Here is a 17,003-nt window from a genome sequence, read left to right as displayed (position 1 = left end):
CAGGATCACTGACATCTCATCTACTTCACTTTACCCTATTATAGTAACTAGCACAGCTAACGTGTATGTTTCCTGATGAACCATTTATAACTGACCACCGAGCTACATTTCTGAAGATTAAAAATGATTTTAATCTTTGCTCAAGGTAAAAGAGAGAAGTTTCGTTCTATAATAAAGCTGATTGTAAGAAATTAAATGAGATTATATTACAACAAAACTTGGAAAGTGTATGTGAAAGTTGTTCAAACATTAACGAAACCGCAGTTAGATTTACCTCTATGTTTACCGATTTTTTAAAAAAATATATTTTCCCTCAAAACTTGTAGCTATATATCCAAACGATACATTTTTGTATCGTAGTAAACTGTGCAGAACCTAAAGAAAGTGAGATCTTATAAAGAGGAAAGCAACAAAGAATAATATACAGGCCTATGGTCACAATTAAAAAAGCTTTGAAATAATGTAAGCAACCCCAGAAAATTGCAAAACGAAAATTGTATTTAAAAATGTTAACATTAAAAACATGGGACAAAACCCTAATGAATATTCCATCTCACTAGATATTTAATTAAACAGAATAAAATAAATATAATACCACCACTCGAGTATACAACATATGATGGACCTAAAGTAAGAGCATTTACTGACATGGAGAGAGCAAAATGTTTAAACACATTTGTAACATTAATATCCAATGTGAATGATACGAACGCTGAACTATCTGAAATCTATTACAATATGAATGAAAGATTGTCAGAAATAACCAAAATAGAGCAAGATATTTTTAGATATAATAAAAACTATACCCAGTCAAAACTATAACCAGTCAAAATTATACCCAATGAAAGATATACCCAGTCAAAACTATACCCAGTCAAAAGGTTAGGGGACTTGATAAAATCAGTTATCGAATGTTAAAATGTGCCTCCACAGTCATTGCCAATACATATAATGTTACAATGTGCCTCCCTAGCCATTGCCAATACATATAATATTAAAATGTGCCTCCACAGCCATTGCCAATGCATTTAAAGTTAAAATGTGCCTCCCCAGCCATTGCCAATGCATGAAATGTTAAAATGTGCCTCCCCAGCCATTGCCAATACATATAATGTTAAAATGTACCTCCCCAGCCATTGTCAATACATAAAATGTTAAAATGTGCCTCCCCAGCCATTGCCAATACATATAATGTTAAAATGTGCCTCCCCAGCCATTGTCAATGCATATAATGTTAAAATGTACCTCACCAGCCATTGCCAGTACATATAATGTTAAAATGTACCTCCCCAGCCATTGCCAATACATATAATGTTAAAATGTGCCTCCCCAGCCATTGTCAATACATAAAATGTTAAAATGTACCTCCCCAGCCATTGTCAATACATATAATGTTAAAATGTACCTCCCCAGCCATTGCCAATACATATAATGTTAAAATGTGCCTCCCCAGCCATTGTCAATACATAAAATGTTAAAATGTACCTCCCCAGCCATTGCCAATACATATAATGTTAAAATGTACCTTCCCAGCCATTGACAAACCTTTGTGCATTTTATTCAGTGAATCATTAAGAGGACAACTGTTTCCAATATTTGGAAAGAAATTATTTCGATACCAGTTTTTAAAAAGGCAATCCCGGTAATCCTGTGTCGGGAAAATAATGGAAATAGTTATATTTAAATGTATTTACAACCCTTTGAATTCAGATAATCTCCTTATTAATATCAGTGTGGTTTCCTTCCCCCGAATTTCCACAATATTTCATTTAATGTATATCTACCATATGCATTGCCTTAGAAAACGCGAGGATGTGTGTATATTATTTTGTTATGTTTCAAAGTCTTTTGATCGTGTCTGGCATAAAGGATTCCTCTTTAAATTTAAAACATATGGAATAGATTTAGTTGGCGTTAATACCTCTGAATAAAACAACTGACTGGACCACCTCCGTGGAAGATATTTCAGTATTGATGGGTAAGCTGCCAACCAACTCCTGCAGAAGTTCCTGCTCTTCTCTAACATCTTTACTAATTTTCTCGATGCTTTTATCCTTGTCTTGTATAGCATTTGACAACTTCTCCATGTATGACCTCCTTTCCTTGTCCTCCTCCTCCAAGAGTCTTTCTTCGATATTTCCATACCTCGTATTAGTGAAGTGCTTTCCCCCATTCATTCCAACAACAAATGCAATTAGATTGAACAGATCCTTCATCTGTAACTCAACTACTTCCGGAGACGCTCCATTCTCTATAGCGATATAGATGTTGTTTCTGAAAAGGACATTTTGCAGCTCAGAAGGTGCTTCAGAAATGAACTGATGAAGGGATTTCCCACTTTTGTCTAGCTTTTCCTTATGCGTAAAGACAACGATAAGATGCTTGTAAAACTCATCTCCAAAAATCGTTTCGTATAGGTCAATAGTCTTTTTCTCCTCAGGGGTAAATCTGTCGACCCTGATTATCAAAAGAAACGCATGAGGCCCTGGGGAACTTAGTGCTATACATTTGATTATCTCTTTCTGGATGATTTCGTTCGGCTTTTCAATGTCAAAAAAACCAGGAGTATCAACATAAACAAGCCTCTTTTCAAATCGTATAGCTGAATCAAACTGGCAATTTTCCGTAACGGATTTAGCAGAACAATCCGAAAGAAATTTCCAACTTCCAAGAAAACTATTTCCTGTGCTGCTTTTTCCACTCCCGTTCCTTCCCAAAGCAACAATTCTATACTCTTCAAGGTCGTCTGAAAACGAGAAGGAAGTCTTGGTCATGCTCTAAGGTTTTCTAAACTAACCGAGAGACAAATTTTTATGAGTCTTATATTATATAGACCCCATCTGATCTGATGATACATTTTAAATACCATCAAGAGTCTATTAGACAGAAATGAGTACTCACCTAATCGACTCAAATAATTACAGTCATAAACATACTGGATATTGCAATTCCCGGAGTTGCAAATTTTGATTTTAATTAAGATGTGTAATAGCCAGACCATCAAAATCTGCATGAATGGATGAAGCTGAAAATGTACAAGGACTCTTTCAGCCTGTGATCTTATCTTGAGTGCACGTAAACCCTCCTAATACATTTTAAGGCTCGCTTTGCGAATTTAAATCTTTTGTTTGGACTTCTCAGAAAGTGACCAAGGTATCTCCCCCCCCCCTCTCTCTCTCTCTCTCTCTCTCTCTCTCGTAGGATAATTTTGTGTCCAGATAATTTACTTAATGATTTTAATCTATTACACAGATTAGGAGTCCATATGTAGGTTGTATGCAATGCTAGACTGCCAAAAATATTTCAAGGAGACGGAATCCTTTGTTCTTAGCTTACCTAATGCCCGAGGAGTAGGTGAGGTTCTTCTACATCCGGTGTTTGAAACCTTGACACGCCAATAGTAAATTCATATAAGTTAGACCTAGAGGGATAACAATGAATGGGTTAGGGAGGGGGAGTGGCAGAGTCTAACATTTAAGCGAAAAACTTGAGCATCTATTTGAAGACTTCATTTGGAGTACACTAGCAAATTCGGAAAGAGACGTGTTAGAGTCTAGAGTGTGACCGCGTGTTCTAGGTACAAGGAACCGTGGTGGGTTGAAGTGTATTCAAAGGAAAAGTCACTCCGAGTAATCCGTGAGATCAGAATGACTATCTAACGAATTTGGAATTTGGGAACTTCGAAAGGAATCTTTCAGGGTGCCAGAGCAGGAGCGGTCCGGAGATAGAAGGGAGAAGAATGGATAGAAGTGGAAAGAAAGAACAGAAGTGGAAAGGAAGGATAGAATTGGGAAGAAGTAAAGAAGTGGAAGGAAAGGAGGGAGCCAATGGCAACAGGAACGACCCTAGAACGGTCGACACTCTCACAAATAAATCATAGACTTTCGTATTATGTGTTAATATTTAAATGGAGTTCGACAGCTAGGTCAGTTGCTATGATAATATTATTGAGAGGAGATTGAGAACATGTTTTACTATAATTGTTACAACATAGACTCTTTACATTTTATTTATTTATTTATTTTTAAATCTATTGAGTCTTGAGCTATCTGTGTGTTTAGAGTGTTTGGCTTAAGCTAACTGGGTGCTTGAAAATCTTAATGTACACATATCTGCCGTATTATTCATAATACTGTAGTGTGTGTGTGTGTGTGTGTGAGAGAGAGAGAGAGAGAGAGAGAGAGAGAGAGATTGAGATTTGGATTTTTAACATAGCTTTAACAATTTTCCATATCGCTACAATGTCTACAGTGTGTCAGTTTATAGTGATGTCTAACACTGGGGCATCATGCAGCAGACATATAGCATTATGTCCCACCCAGTCACATTATCCTGACACTAGGCATACAAGTCTTAACACTAATTTCTTAATGCTGGGCGCCAAGCAAGGCAGCTGCTAGTAACAGCTTTGTAAGTCTTTGGTATGGCTCGGCCGGGCTTCGATATCGCGACCTCCATCATCCGAGGCAGGCGCTCTAAGCAGTTAGGCCACCGGAGCGGCCATCATACTCTAGCCGGGGCGTGACAATATATTCATTGAGGAAGATATCACTAAAACTAGATTCCTCGACAGAGAAACACTCCTGAAACAAACAAAAAATAAGAAAACCAACAAGCGTGTCATCTTCATGCTAACTTATCTTCTTGAGTTCTCAAACATACTACATATCATACGGAAACATTGGCAAGGGTATATTTATAGAAGGTCATATTGTTGTGTACAGTAGACTAAACAATCCCAAGACAATCTAGTTCGTGCCAGTGTAACTTCAAACAACATTACAGATTCGGGCATATAGCACTGCAAAGAAAAGTGTTGCCTAATTTGCAAACATATGCCCGAGGCGAAATCTTCAGAAGAACAGCAACGGGAGTTAGCTATACGATCAGTCCGAAGTTAGGATGTCGAACCAATAATACCATCTGTCGTTTGATATGCAAGATCTGTGTCATTCAATATCTTGGCAAAACCATTGATTTCAGAAAGCGAACGAATAATCACAAAAGCCACATTTGCAACAAAATCAACACGATGGTCACCAACCACTACAACTCGAATGGACATTCAGTCGAGTCACTCGAGATGTTACTCATTGAATCTAACCTAGGGTGGACAGATATAGAACTCACACGTAAGGAACACTGGATCATGCAATTAAAGAATCATAGGAATTTGGCCTAAATGGAAAAATTTAACCTTCACCTTGCTGCCGTGTCAAAATTACAGCCGGTCATTAAGTTTGCTCAAGGCGCAAAGAGGGTGCAAATATCTACACATGTTCTTAAATTTTTATGAATTTATTGTCTGTATTATTATTATTATTATTATTTTTATTATTATTATTATAGTTCTTCTCAATTATCCCGACATACAATTATTTTAGCATCTTTCCTTCAAAACGTTCTTGCATAACTCTACAACGCTTTGTCTAGTCCTCTGTCCTTAACTTAGGACAAAACATACTGCCTGGTTCGTTATGCGATAGATACAAGAACCTGCTGGTCTGTTATTCCTGCACTTTGTATTGTTATGTCTTTTGTTTCTAAAGTGTTTCATCGATTTTGTTTTAAGTGTTTCTTGTGTGTGTGTGTGTGTGTGTGTGCATATATATATATATATATATATATATATATATATATATATATATATATATGTGTGTGTGTGTGTGTGTGTGTGTTCTTGAGGATTTAATCAGATGTGGTGATGAAGAAGAAGAATCACCAATCTTTAACTATTTTAATTTTTTAAAAAACAGTGGATCCTTGTAATGGAAAATCGAACAGTGCATGTAGAACCTTGAGTCCAGACTGAACAGTTGCAGATTGTGAAATATTTCTCTAATGATATTTACTTACATGTGCCAAACTCTTCGTAGCTACCACCAGTTGCCATTTGAGGCTATTTTATCCTGTGAAATAATAATAATAATAATAATAATAATAAATGGAACTAAATTTTCAATATGTATCTATCATCTGTCCTTCGATCACTGTATTATCATCTTGTATTTTTTGCAAAGGTCTATACAACAGGGAAAGTACGCTTGAAGATGATGCTGGAGTTGTATCGGAAAAGAGGCATGCATTTAACGTTGGACTGGTATGAATATTTTCATAGTCATTTTACTTACAAATTTGCACGTCGTCAGTTTTGACTATCTATATTGAAATCCACTGTAATAACACAAGCAGTGTATAATCCCAACCCAATGGATACGCCTAAAATGAAGTTGTATGTACATACGTCTGTCTGTCTGTTACTTTTTTATTGACATAAGTGTTGCCGTACAAAAGCTTGAGTTCCACGCCACATATCATTACCAACCTTTATATAATGCTTGCACTTGCGCAAATGATAACACACGCATAATTTAGATCAATAGATCATGGTGACTGTATCCGACAAAAGAAAAGTAGTTTCCGAACAATTAATTTATTTATATACCACGTTAGGACAAACTTGGTACATTTCATGTAAGTGAGTGAACAAAGACACGTATTGACTGAACCGAATAGTTAAAATATCAAGGTCACATCGACTGAAGAAGTAAACATGGATTCCTCACAATAACTTACGTTTTAAAACAGCTATCTTGATCGAAGAGGAAGGAAGGCTTGTAATAGAGTGAAAAAAGACATTTTCTGCTTTTGGGATGAATATGTTAATGCCCAAACATCAAATAGTGTGCGGGTGTTTAATGTTAGATCTATGTACTCTTATTCCCTCTCTCGAAAGCAGGAAAGAACATGTTCTTGTCAGGAATTTTTAAAAGTCTAACTTGTAAACTGTACTTTCAGAATAATACGACTACTCTTAACTTCAATTCAAATGTGGTGATACAGATATGATTTCTTTCAAATGATTATTTGCTGTGATATAGAGCCCCTTTGAATTGAAAGATTGGTAACCTGTGTTGTTAGTTTTGCTTCATATGGTTGTCTGTAGTTAGCAGCATAAATTTCAAATTTCTACCCTTTAAATATAGTGATCGACCTCAGTTATGATGACGACAATGTTATTATCATTATTTGCATCATTGCACAAACAAACTGAATGAAAATGAATTTCAAATTTGTGCAATGTTTAGACGTTATTTCTTACTCCTGATAAAAGAAACCATTTTTAGGATGTCAGATCTGTGGAAAAGTTGATCTTTTGGAGACCGTTTTCCACCAGGACTATATTCTGTCAACCCCAGCCCCACCTATTCCATAATCACCCTCATACCCCACCCCTCCTCTCAACCTCGGTTTCTGAAATGAAACAACGGAGAGTGAATAATCAGTTATATATATGGTCTGCTATACGTGACATACGACTATACAAAACTAACTATTTATTTGCTCGCTTAAAGCAGTGAATGTATGTAAATCAAATCGCTGTAATATGAGGCGCCTTTGTTGACTTTAATACCTCTGTTAAACAATCATTCTTTCTTTAAATTAGGGCAAGAATTTTTAAAAATTCCAGACCCTGTCCCCTGCGGGAATTTAAACTGTCGGTCCATAATGGGCATGTTAACTTATTTTAATAATGGAATAATTGTTACATGCCCATAGAAATGAAGCTAGTGATACTCTCTGTTCTACGATGTAAAAAAAAAACAAAAAAAAAAACAAAGAACACCGCGACCAACGTGGCTCATACAGCATACCCATTTAAAGCGAAATTCCTTCGTCTTCAATGTGCTGAATCGTTCGAAGTAAAGCAAAGTAGATTCTGGAAGTAAGTATTGCAGAAAACTGTGATATAGAGTGACAACGATTAACATATAAAAACCGGTTGTGAACAGCCAACCCACCGGACTGATGAAAAGAAAGTATCGCTTTCATTATTCACTGCTGTTGATCACCAAATCCTGTTTATCTTTAAGCTTTAGGATTTTTCCCAGTGGTGTTTTTTTTAACAAAACGTGAAGAACAAAATAATGAGTAGATCTGGTACATCAGGTTGAAAAGAAGAACAACCTTTAAATGTTTTGTTTATAGTAAAGGGATGATATAGCGAAATTCGTATCGACATTCGACCACCATTTTGATATGGCAACAATCGGAATTGACATTGAAAATGTAATATTAATGACATTTCCCCTTGTCGCTCTACATATCTTTGTGTTGGGTACAAAAACGGGTCTGTAAGGTGAAAAGGGGAAAGTAAATGTTCAAAATGTCCATAACTTTAACATAAACTTTGACTTGCTAACACCCATATATATCGACCACTACTCACTCATTTACTAACCAATATGCCGTCGGGGTGACCAACACCCACGCTTGCTTACGAGCTATAATGTAGGAATTGATACATGCTATACACATACTGTGACACACAACGGTAGGAGAGTTGGTTCACACATATCTCAACATACTTATATACTATAATACAGAAGAGATTGCGGTGGAGTTGGGGTTGAAGTTATTGTGGAATACATACACAAACATAAAAGCATATTTTGGCAATGGTTAAATAGTATCCCTTTTCTAAGAGAATTGTGTGATCTTGAAAAGGGCCGGTGGAGTTCTTAGTCAAAGAGGGTTAACATATACCGCACGTATTTGTTCTTTTTTAAGCTTCTCCGCATTGCCAGTTGGAAAGGATATCCACCCAGTTTCGATTCTTGGATTTCAGCTTCACATGTCATGAACAATGCAAGGAAGTCATATACATGCTGTAAAACACTGCATACTCTTTTCCGAGTTCATCCCTCAAGAACTACACAAACATAAACCACAGTGCGTGTGGTATGAAGAACGTGTTCTTAAATATCAAAGATTCTTTTTCTGGGAGATTTTTGTAGTGTAGTGTGCCATTGGAGAAGAGATTGGAACTTTTACTCACTGACTATAGGCTAACTTCTCCTCACTTCTTTGTTGAAATATATCGACAAGTAAAACGGGTAGCCTTGACAACCAGTCACAGCTCTTCCAGTTACAGTAGCAATGCTCTTGAACCCTTGGACAACCATTCTCCTTTGATATCGAGTGACTACCCGGAGACTTGAACCATCGAACTATGAATAATCAATTTCATTAACATAAGCTAGTGATAGTTCCGTGGATGTGTTTCCCAACAATAACATTGTTGTTTCACGGCAAAAAAAAAATACATCAGTCCATATAATTAGATCCCGAAGCTCATTGGGAAGTGACTTTTGTAGAAATCATTCATCTATCTAATATCTAGAATCTTGTCGAGGGTCAAACTAATGTTGTCGTAGAAATCCTTCAAAAAACAAATATATGAAAAATTGAACAAAAGTGTTCCTCGCTTTTAGGAAGCCAAAATGAAAACAACGCCAGCTAATCGCCAGTTAAATCTCCTTCATGATATATTATAATGCTGGAAAATTCGTCGAAACAGTTTCAAATATTTTCAACAATCTATTTGTCAAAGCACAGGTAAAAAATACTGATTGAGTGCCGTTCATGTTTTATGGTCTCAGACTGGATTACTCCGACAACAAAACGCGGTCCATCACTTTTTCTCCCGCTTTATTTGCGCTTATGGTTGGAAACACAGCTCTCGTTCTTACCAAAAATATCAGAAACAACAACCGATTATACAATTATTTAGATGCATTACTGAATTCGGCGAAGGACTGAATTACTTTGAAGTCGACTACAAGGCAGTGGGAAATTGCGGCTCTGTTGATGAGAGTCATTTCTTCCAAACGGATTCTGCCATAGCTTCTTACCATGAAGGTGGAAACACAAGGTGGAAAATGTGTGCATCCTTAATATCTTTCTGTTAGAAAATTGTAGTTTGGCAGGGTGAATATCAATATAAAATGAAACCGTCTGCAAAATATTGTATTATGTAATAGAAAAGTCAGCGTAAAACTACATCTTCGTAAACGATTCTCCAGTGAATTGTGACTGACGTATCCTATGCACAGAGGAGCAGCTCGACAACGAGGACATATTTGGAGAAATGTTAAATGCGGCTTTTTGTACATTAACACACTTTTTGAAACATGTGGTCACTCGAGGATTTGCATGCTTTAAAAGAAAATGTTTTGATTTAAGGAAACAATTTCATCGACCAACAAAGACCCAGACAATGCCAAAGGAAAGCAGGGAAAAATGTTTGTTTCAGACAGGACAAGTTCCTGATCTCCTACACATCCCAATAAATTGAATTCACACTCATTTCGAATGTTTTAATTCTTCTTCCACGCCACAGAATGGACAAGTCAGAAAGATACTTCGAAACCTTTCAGACCTAATAAATATAATCGGAAAAAGAATAAGAAAAGAAAAATGGTCAGAGCGTTTGATGTTTTTGATTAATACAGAAATGATGCATCGAGATTCTTGACAATGTTTCATTGTTTCTAGACTCGATATGTTTGCCATACCAAAGATGATGATGATGATGCAATAATCCCAATTTGTGGGGGGAGGGGGTGGGGGAGAGAGAGAGAAAATGCTCTTACTTTTGTGTGATGGTGTTTCTGTATATACGTTCGCTCCTACATTTGTGTGTGATTACATGTTTGTGTGTATAGTGTGTATCTATTCCTACACATTTGGTTCGTGAGCAAATGTGGGTTTAGGTCATTCCAGTCTTCTTTTTGTGAGTACGTGTGAGTGTCAGTAAATGAGTGGGTAATTGTCAGTAGGTTTTAATGTTGGCCAGTCAAATTGTATGTTAACATATGGTGATCTTGAACATTAATTTTCTCCTTGTTGCCATATTGGTATACCCAACTCAAAACCATTTATAGCGACAAGTAGAAACATCATGCTCATTTTAACATTATGTATTCACTATGCCGCCATAGTACCGTGCTAATGTCAAAAATGTGGACCAATGTCATTTCCCGTTATCGCCATATCGATTCATTTCAAAATGGTGGCCTAATGTTAATTCCCATTGTCAGCATGTCGACACAACTGTCGCCATATCAGCCTCTATTATTAATTTCTTTTTCACTTTTACAGCTTTGAGAGTATTCCCCCAACCCGTCTTGGTAAAATGCACAGAGTATGTCAGAGTTCGTACGCTTCCACTCAAGTAAAATTCAAGGACTTCAAGGCCAAAATCCACTTCTTCCAAAGCTTAAAAAGAAATGTACGAACCGTAACTATGCGAAACAAATTATAAATGATACCACTAATCCTTTAAACATCAGTATTTTAGGTAATAAACAACGTCAGCTTTTTAAATTTTCCAAATGTCAATTTTCTCTCTCCCATTCTCTCTCTCTCTCTCTCTCTCTGTGCGAAGATAAAGTTTATATATTCAGTCGCACAACATAGTATAACCACACTTAACCAAGTGAAGAGGAATTGATTTCATACTTGTTCGTCATGGATGATCCAGTTGCTTGGCAACATTATACCGCGCTCATCCGTTGGACGCTTCAACTGAGACATGATTGTTCCTACTAATCTAGCCTTTCCGATGCTGTATCGTAGACTTATTGACTTAGTTAAATCCAGATCGATTAGTGTTAGAGTATAAAAATATGTTATGCAATAATTAAAAAATCTATATATTTCATCAAATTAGTCACCCTGCTTACCTTAAAGGAGAATCATCTACCGATTTGACAGTAGCACAAGAAGCCAAGATGGCGTCTGTCCGTTTTTTATGACGTACAGGGTACGACTTAGAAAAACTGTGTATCAAGCTCATATAGAAATGAAGTATAAATAGACGTGATAAATGAAGTATGACATAAGCAAACGACTAACAAAAGAGATTGAGACATGTATGCTTTCTGGTATTACCCACTGTTTTTCAAGTCTAGTTTCGCTTTGAATTTTAGTACTTGAAGGGCTTTGCAAGTATCTATTACCAAAACACTGGGAAGAAAAATGTGTAAATAAACGAGGAACACCCATTTAATATTTCCATGTACAAATGATAGTTAAAAAAGCACAATTTCAAAATTTTTATTGTATATTTGTAATAGTTTTTCTTCACCCTTGTTAATTAACAGCGAAGAAAATAGAAAGATAAATAAATTATAAATGGTCACGAAGTATTTTAAACACTATTTGTTTAAGTGGTTATATGTAGCAGCCTTCACACACACACACACACACACACACACACACAGAGGGCGCGGATTATATGTTTTGCCTTTTATGCGCATCGCATTCTATAACAATACTTAAATGTCGAGTGATTTTCTCACAAATGATCACCATTGAGCTCAACCTATGCATTACCATATCAAATTCTTTAAAATGCACAATGGGGATGAGCGGTGGGGGTGCAGGCGATGCATATTGCAATATCACTTCTGAAAACTACCATGCACATAGAAAAGAACAAAAAAATGTTCAGCAAGACTAATTTCCAAGTGTTATATAGGCAATTCTGTCCAGATGTCTGAGGTTCTTCATTGAGGTCTCGGGCGAACGTGTGGTAGATAGGTAACTGAATGCTATACGTAAGATCACGGAAATTCTATAGGAATCCGCATATCGATTTCTAGGTCAATATATAGAGGATATTTGCTTTAAAAGAGTGAATAACAGATATATTTCATCGAGTGGATGCAAATACTATAGTTTTTCACCCACGAGATGAAATGTATCCGTTATTCACTCGTTTCAAGCAGATATTCTTTTTATTTTATGCTCACAAAAGTTGGCTACCTAAAGTTTGTGACACAGTGAATTAGCAGATTTCTTATGGTAATGTCAGCTGTTTACCGTACATGTTATGCTGTGCTGTGTGTACCTGCGCACAAAATTAGTTCCACATCAGATTGATAAAGTTTAACCGATATTTCCAGAATAACAAACTACAAGTTTCAAGGATAATATACAGGGATTATTAATAAGAAAACAACCACTACATAAGGAAAATGTAGTTCACCGACAGAAAGTCAAAGGGAGGTAAGTATGTTCTGACCCCAAAAAGTAGTTCCTGGAATGAAAAAATATTGTTATAGCAATATTTTTTCACTACAGTGATATATCAATATTATTTTAATTAGAAAATCAAGTAATTCACTGCTTAGTATTAACAAAAATAGTTTTCAGCATCATCGTCTAGTTGAAGCCATGCAGTTGAAACATCAAATCTTTCAAGCTTTTATTCGTGTAGAAATAGTCATGTAACAGTCTGAAACCTCCACGATTTTTGTGCTCTTTGTTTGTCGTGTCTTTGTTTTGTATTTGCCTTTGAAGATGACAAATTTGGATCCGAACTCGCTTAGGCTAGTTAGGAATTAGTTTTGCAGTGTTGTCAGGTTTTTTTTTTTTTTGTGCATTTATCTTAATTAATCCCTGACACACACAATCCCTTGCTAGATCCAGTGCACTTGAAACGACAGTTATTTTGATAGCAGTACTTCCATGCATGGCATTAATCAAGACCTGTTTAGATCGGAAAGCAAACTAGAATGTATAAAATTGTTTAACCAAATGGTCAAAACTGACAACTACTTTAGATTTTAACGTTATATTAGAAGCTAATGGAGTGTATTTATTAACAAGGGCCATTAATACCAGGTAGGTATTACTACTCCCATCGATGCACACACAGTATAACATACAATATTGCGCGACGAGATTTAAACTTGCAAACAAAATCTGAGCTTTTCAGTTATGAAAAGGTGCCATCTTAATCGGTATTAAATTCTTGCCGCGAAGCACTTATCGTACGGAATATGGACTACTCATAGTAGTTGGGCTATCCAATTCGTATGGCCAATTCGTATACCCAATTAATGTATTAGATTCATACATCCATGCTTCTTCAAAAGGTGTATACAAAAGGCTAGAATCATGTACCATTCAGGAAGTTCGCTAAAATAATGCTCTATAAAATAATGTTCCAGCTGTAATAAAGTATTCGATTATTACTATTTGCTTTCCTCTTCCTCTCGCAATGTGTGTCATAATATTTCGATATCCATATCAACATGGGTCACAATGCAACTTACCGGCATTATGTACCTACCATTTAATGGGGGTGGGAAGATATGCTCTTTCCGACATAAATATATTTTCTTTCTTTCATTTATTTTAACAAAACAAAAGTCTAGTATGAAGGTTAGAATGAAACCTGGTCAAGGTAATTTTGCAACCTATTTCTGGACCGACATTTTGTCTTCAAACAAATCCCTTTCCCCACCAAAACCTCAATGAAATAAATCTTCTATCCCTTAAGTTTTGGAAGATACACAGTTGTGAACTCTTTCCCTAAATGTTACAGTTGCACAAAATAAGTGGGCTAGGAACTCCAAAGTTCACCATATCATGCATACACCCCCCTGATAATGCCCATTTAACTCATAAGATTATCTAGTTTTTTCACATAAATAGGCAATAATTTGTTCCATCATTTGATTCAAAAGTTTATTTTCTTCATAGTTGTATATATTTGTTTAGTAATTTGTATCCTCTCTCCAGGTAGGTCATGTCCACTTCTCAGACAATTCTATCCTCATGTTATCAGATCCATGCCTTTGTGTCATTGTCAGTGGAGCAGTAACCATGTTACTTGTCCTTTCATGTGCTTATAGAAAGAGTTATTTTAAAATGCACGTATCCTTTCATGTATTTGTGGGAACTTTATTTTAAGATATACCTGTCCTTTCATGTACTTGTAGGAAGGGTTATTTTAAAATATACTTGTCGATTCATGTACGTGTAGTGAGTTTATTTTAAGATATGCCTGTCCTTTTACGTACATGTAGGAAGGGTTATTTCAACATAGAAAGGGATAGCAGCTCATGCAATAACAAAAACAGGTCACAGAATTACAATTTTTGATGTCTTCTCTGAATCAATGTTCTCTGTCAGAATCCTTTGTTCCTTTTTCGATTTTCTTTGTACTCCTGTAATTTGATCTTGGTTTGCTTTTCTGTTATTTATTTTACCTGTTCCTTTCAAATGGCTGTTTTTTGTAATTTATAATTAGTATGTCCTATGTACATCTGACTTTTCATAACTTCTTTGATACGCGAACTGTGTTTATGTGTAGGATTAGGATTTTTAACCACTAGGATTTTTAACGTAGCTTCTAACAATTTTTCAGTCATATAATAATAATAATAATAATAATAATAATGAGGACTTTGTATAGCGCCTAATCTTTAGAAGCTCTAAGCGCTTTACAACTTTAGACAACACCTATTAGATAAGAAGCATAATAATATTATTACAAAAACAAACAACATGAAACTAGAAAAACATTATTTAAAATTTTTTTTAAAAAACATGTTGAGAATATTTCAGGTAGGAAACATTATTAGGTCTTTAAGTTTGCTCTTGCTGTCGAAATAAGTGAGTTGCAGAAAAAATGTACTGACCTTTGCTCCAGTGTGAGTGTGGTTTGGACTAGTTCAAACGATGTATGGTCGAAATTGAATGTTGTGGTGTAGTTCAGACGTTTTATCATGGAGTTCTTTGTGATGACAGCAATTCCACCTCCGCGAGAATTACGGGGGCAACGACTTGATGGAGTAACCAGTGGGTGTTAGATCCGCACACTTGGGCTCATCGCCTGATGTTTTTAGCCATGTTTCTGTCAAGAATAATATGTCAACATTTTCGTCGTTGATAAAATTAACTATTTCTGTGCGTTTTTCCGGTGGTCCTACTGACTGGGCATTGAATAATGCAATGCGCAGAGGTATTTCTTGGATAGTTGACATAAAGGTTGACGAATTAATTGGGATTTGAATTAGGTTATCTAAATTAACGGTCGAATTTTTTTTAATGGTCGTGTCGAAATAAGGGAGATAACTGTAATTCTTCTTCCTGTTGTACGCCGGTCAGCTTTGAAACAAAGTTTCTTTTTTCGCTTCTGTTTACATTTAGGTAATGATGAATGTAGTCCCAGTTCGTTTAGTCTAGAGCACAATGTAGTGTGGAGAGCCAAGGAGTGAACATTTAAAGCAATTAATGAGGGTCCATCGTAGCATAAACGGGTTGACAGTCGAGTATCACGTGATAGCGGTTTGTTCAAAAACAGTGGAGCAAGACAGCTGAGAAAAAGTCTAATTGTTCTCGTTTCCAAAACAAGGAGATGAAGAAACACATACGAATTTAACAGCCAATATATAATGAACACAATAACATAGATGAAAACAGGCAACAAGCACAAATATCGTGAAAACGGCACTAAAACACGGAACAGCTGCTTAAAGCCTGTTAAGCGATAGCGGCCATATCGCTACGATGTCTGCGGTGTGGCAGTTTTTAGTGACGTCTAGCACTGAGGCATCATGCCACAGACACGCAGCATGATGTCCCACCCAGTCACATTATCCTGACACGAGGTCAACCAGTCCTAACACTAAATCTTAATGCTGAGCGCCAAGCGAGGCGGCGGCTAGTACGATTTTTGTAAGTCTTTGGTATGACTCGGCCGGGGTTAGAACCCACGCTCCACTAGGCCACCGAAGCGGTCTGATACTCGTACTAAAAACCTACCAGAGTGGTCGCGTGACGACTCAGTTTACCTGAAATGTGCGCCTTGTACCCTTAAACATCAAAGTAGAAAGTAATACTCCGTGAATTCCTATTATTCCTTAAGAAATTCATAAAGAAACAGAATAATAAATCTGTGATACATGGTTAAATAAAAGCTCATAGAGTGATGTACACAATGTATGATCGGCATGTATTATTAGTCAGCATATGTGAATACAATAAATATTGATCATGAACTAGAAGAAAACACATCTTACAAATTAAAAGCTATTTTTCTGCCTGGACTTGATTCGTCTTTGACCCAATTCATTACTACACAACCTGATCTGGACTTGTCTTCGACGGGCGGGAGTTCGAGGTGAAAAGGTTAGTGAACACCTGCACTATGTTACCTGTGTATATATATATATATATATATATATATATATATATATATATATATATATATATATATATATATATATATATATATATGGGGGGGGTCAAGAATAGCACTCATCCCACATTGCAGGGAGGCCATTTTGCCAGTTTAGCTGGCTGCTTGGTTAATTGCTCAGTAACGACAATCTTATCACTTTATTTAGCTATATATGCAGACA

General features: G+C 36.2%; 1 protein-coding gene across 2 annotated transcripts; it reads right to left on the bottom strand.

Annotated features, from left to right (window-relative positions):
• Positions 1–1,735: 1,735 nt before the first annotated feature.
• On the bottom strand, positions 1,736–16,381 carry LOC149793624 (GTPase IMAP family member 7-like). 2 transcript variants are annotated; one of them, XM_089967605.1, is made up of 3 exons: positions 15,279–16,381; positions 5,857–5,909; positions 1,736–2,746 (listed from the first exon to the last, which is right to left on the bottom strand). In XM_089967605.1, the coding sequence occupies exons 2-3, from the start codon at positions 5,891–5,893 to the stop codon at positions 1,905–1,907; spliced, it is 879 nt and encodes a 292-aa protein (XP_089823731.1). In that variant the 5' UTR covers positions 5,894–5,909; positions 15,279–16,381; the 3' UTR covers positions 1,736–1,904. The 2 variants fall into 2 exon arrangements, with proteins under 2 accessions (XP_089823731.1, XP_089823730.1); XM_089967604.1 differs by lacking the exon at positions 15,279–16,381 and adding an exon at positions 11,529–11,657 and having other exon boundaries at positions 1,737–2,746.
• Between the last annotated feature and the right edge of the window lie 622 nt (positions 16,382–17,003).

This window comes from Sinohyriopsis cumingii, chromosome 8 (genome assembly GCF_028554795.1).
Source record: "Sinohyriopsis cumingii isolate HCF-2022 chromosome 8, ASM2855479v2, whole genome shotgun sequence".
Lineage (NCBI taxonomy): Eukaryota > Metazoa > Mollusca > Bivalvia > Unionida > Unionidae > Sinohyriopsis > Sinohyriopsis cumingii.
Note: the sequence above shows the minus strand (reverse complement) of the source record. Positions and strands in the feature narration are given on the sequence as shown.

Coding starts and splice junctions, on each gene's coding strand:
- LOC149793624 (XM_089967605.1), bottom strand. CDS start 5,893: ATGGCAACTGGTGGTAGCTACGAAGAGTTTGGCACAT. Junction 2,747..5,856: donor CTACGAAGAGTTTGGCACAT/GTAAGTAAATAT, acceptor TCTCGTTTTCAG/ACGACCTTGAAGAGTATAGA.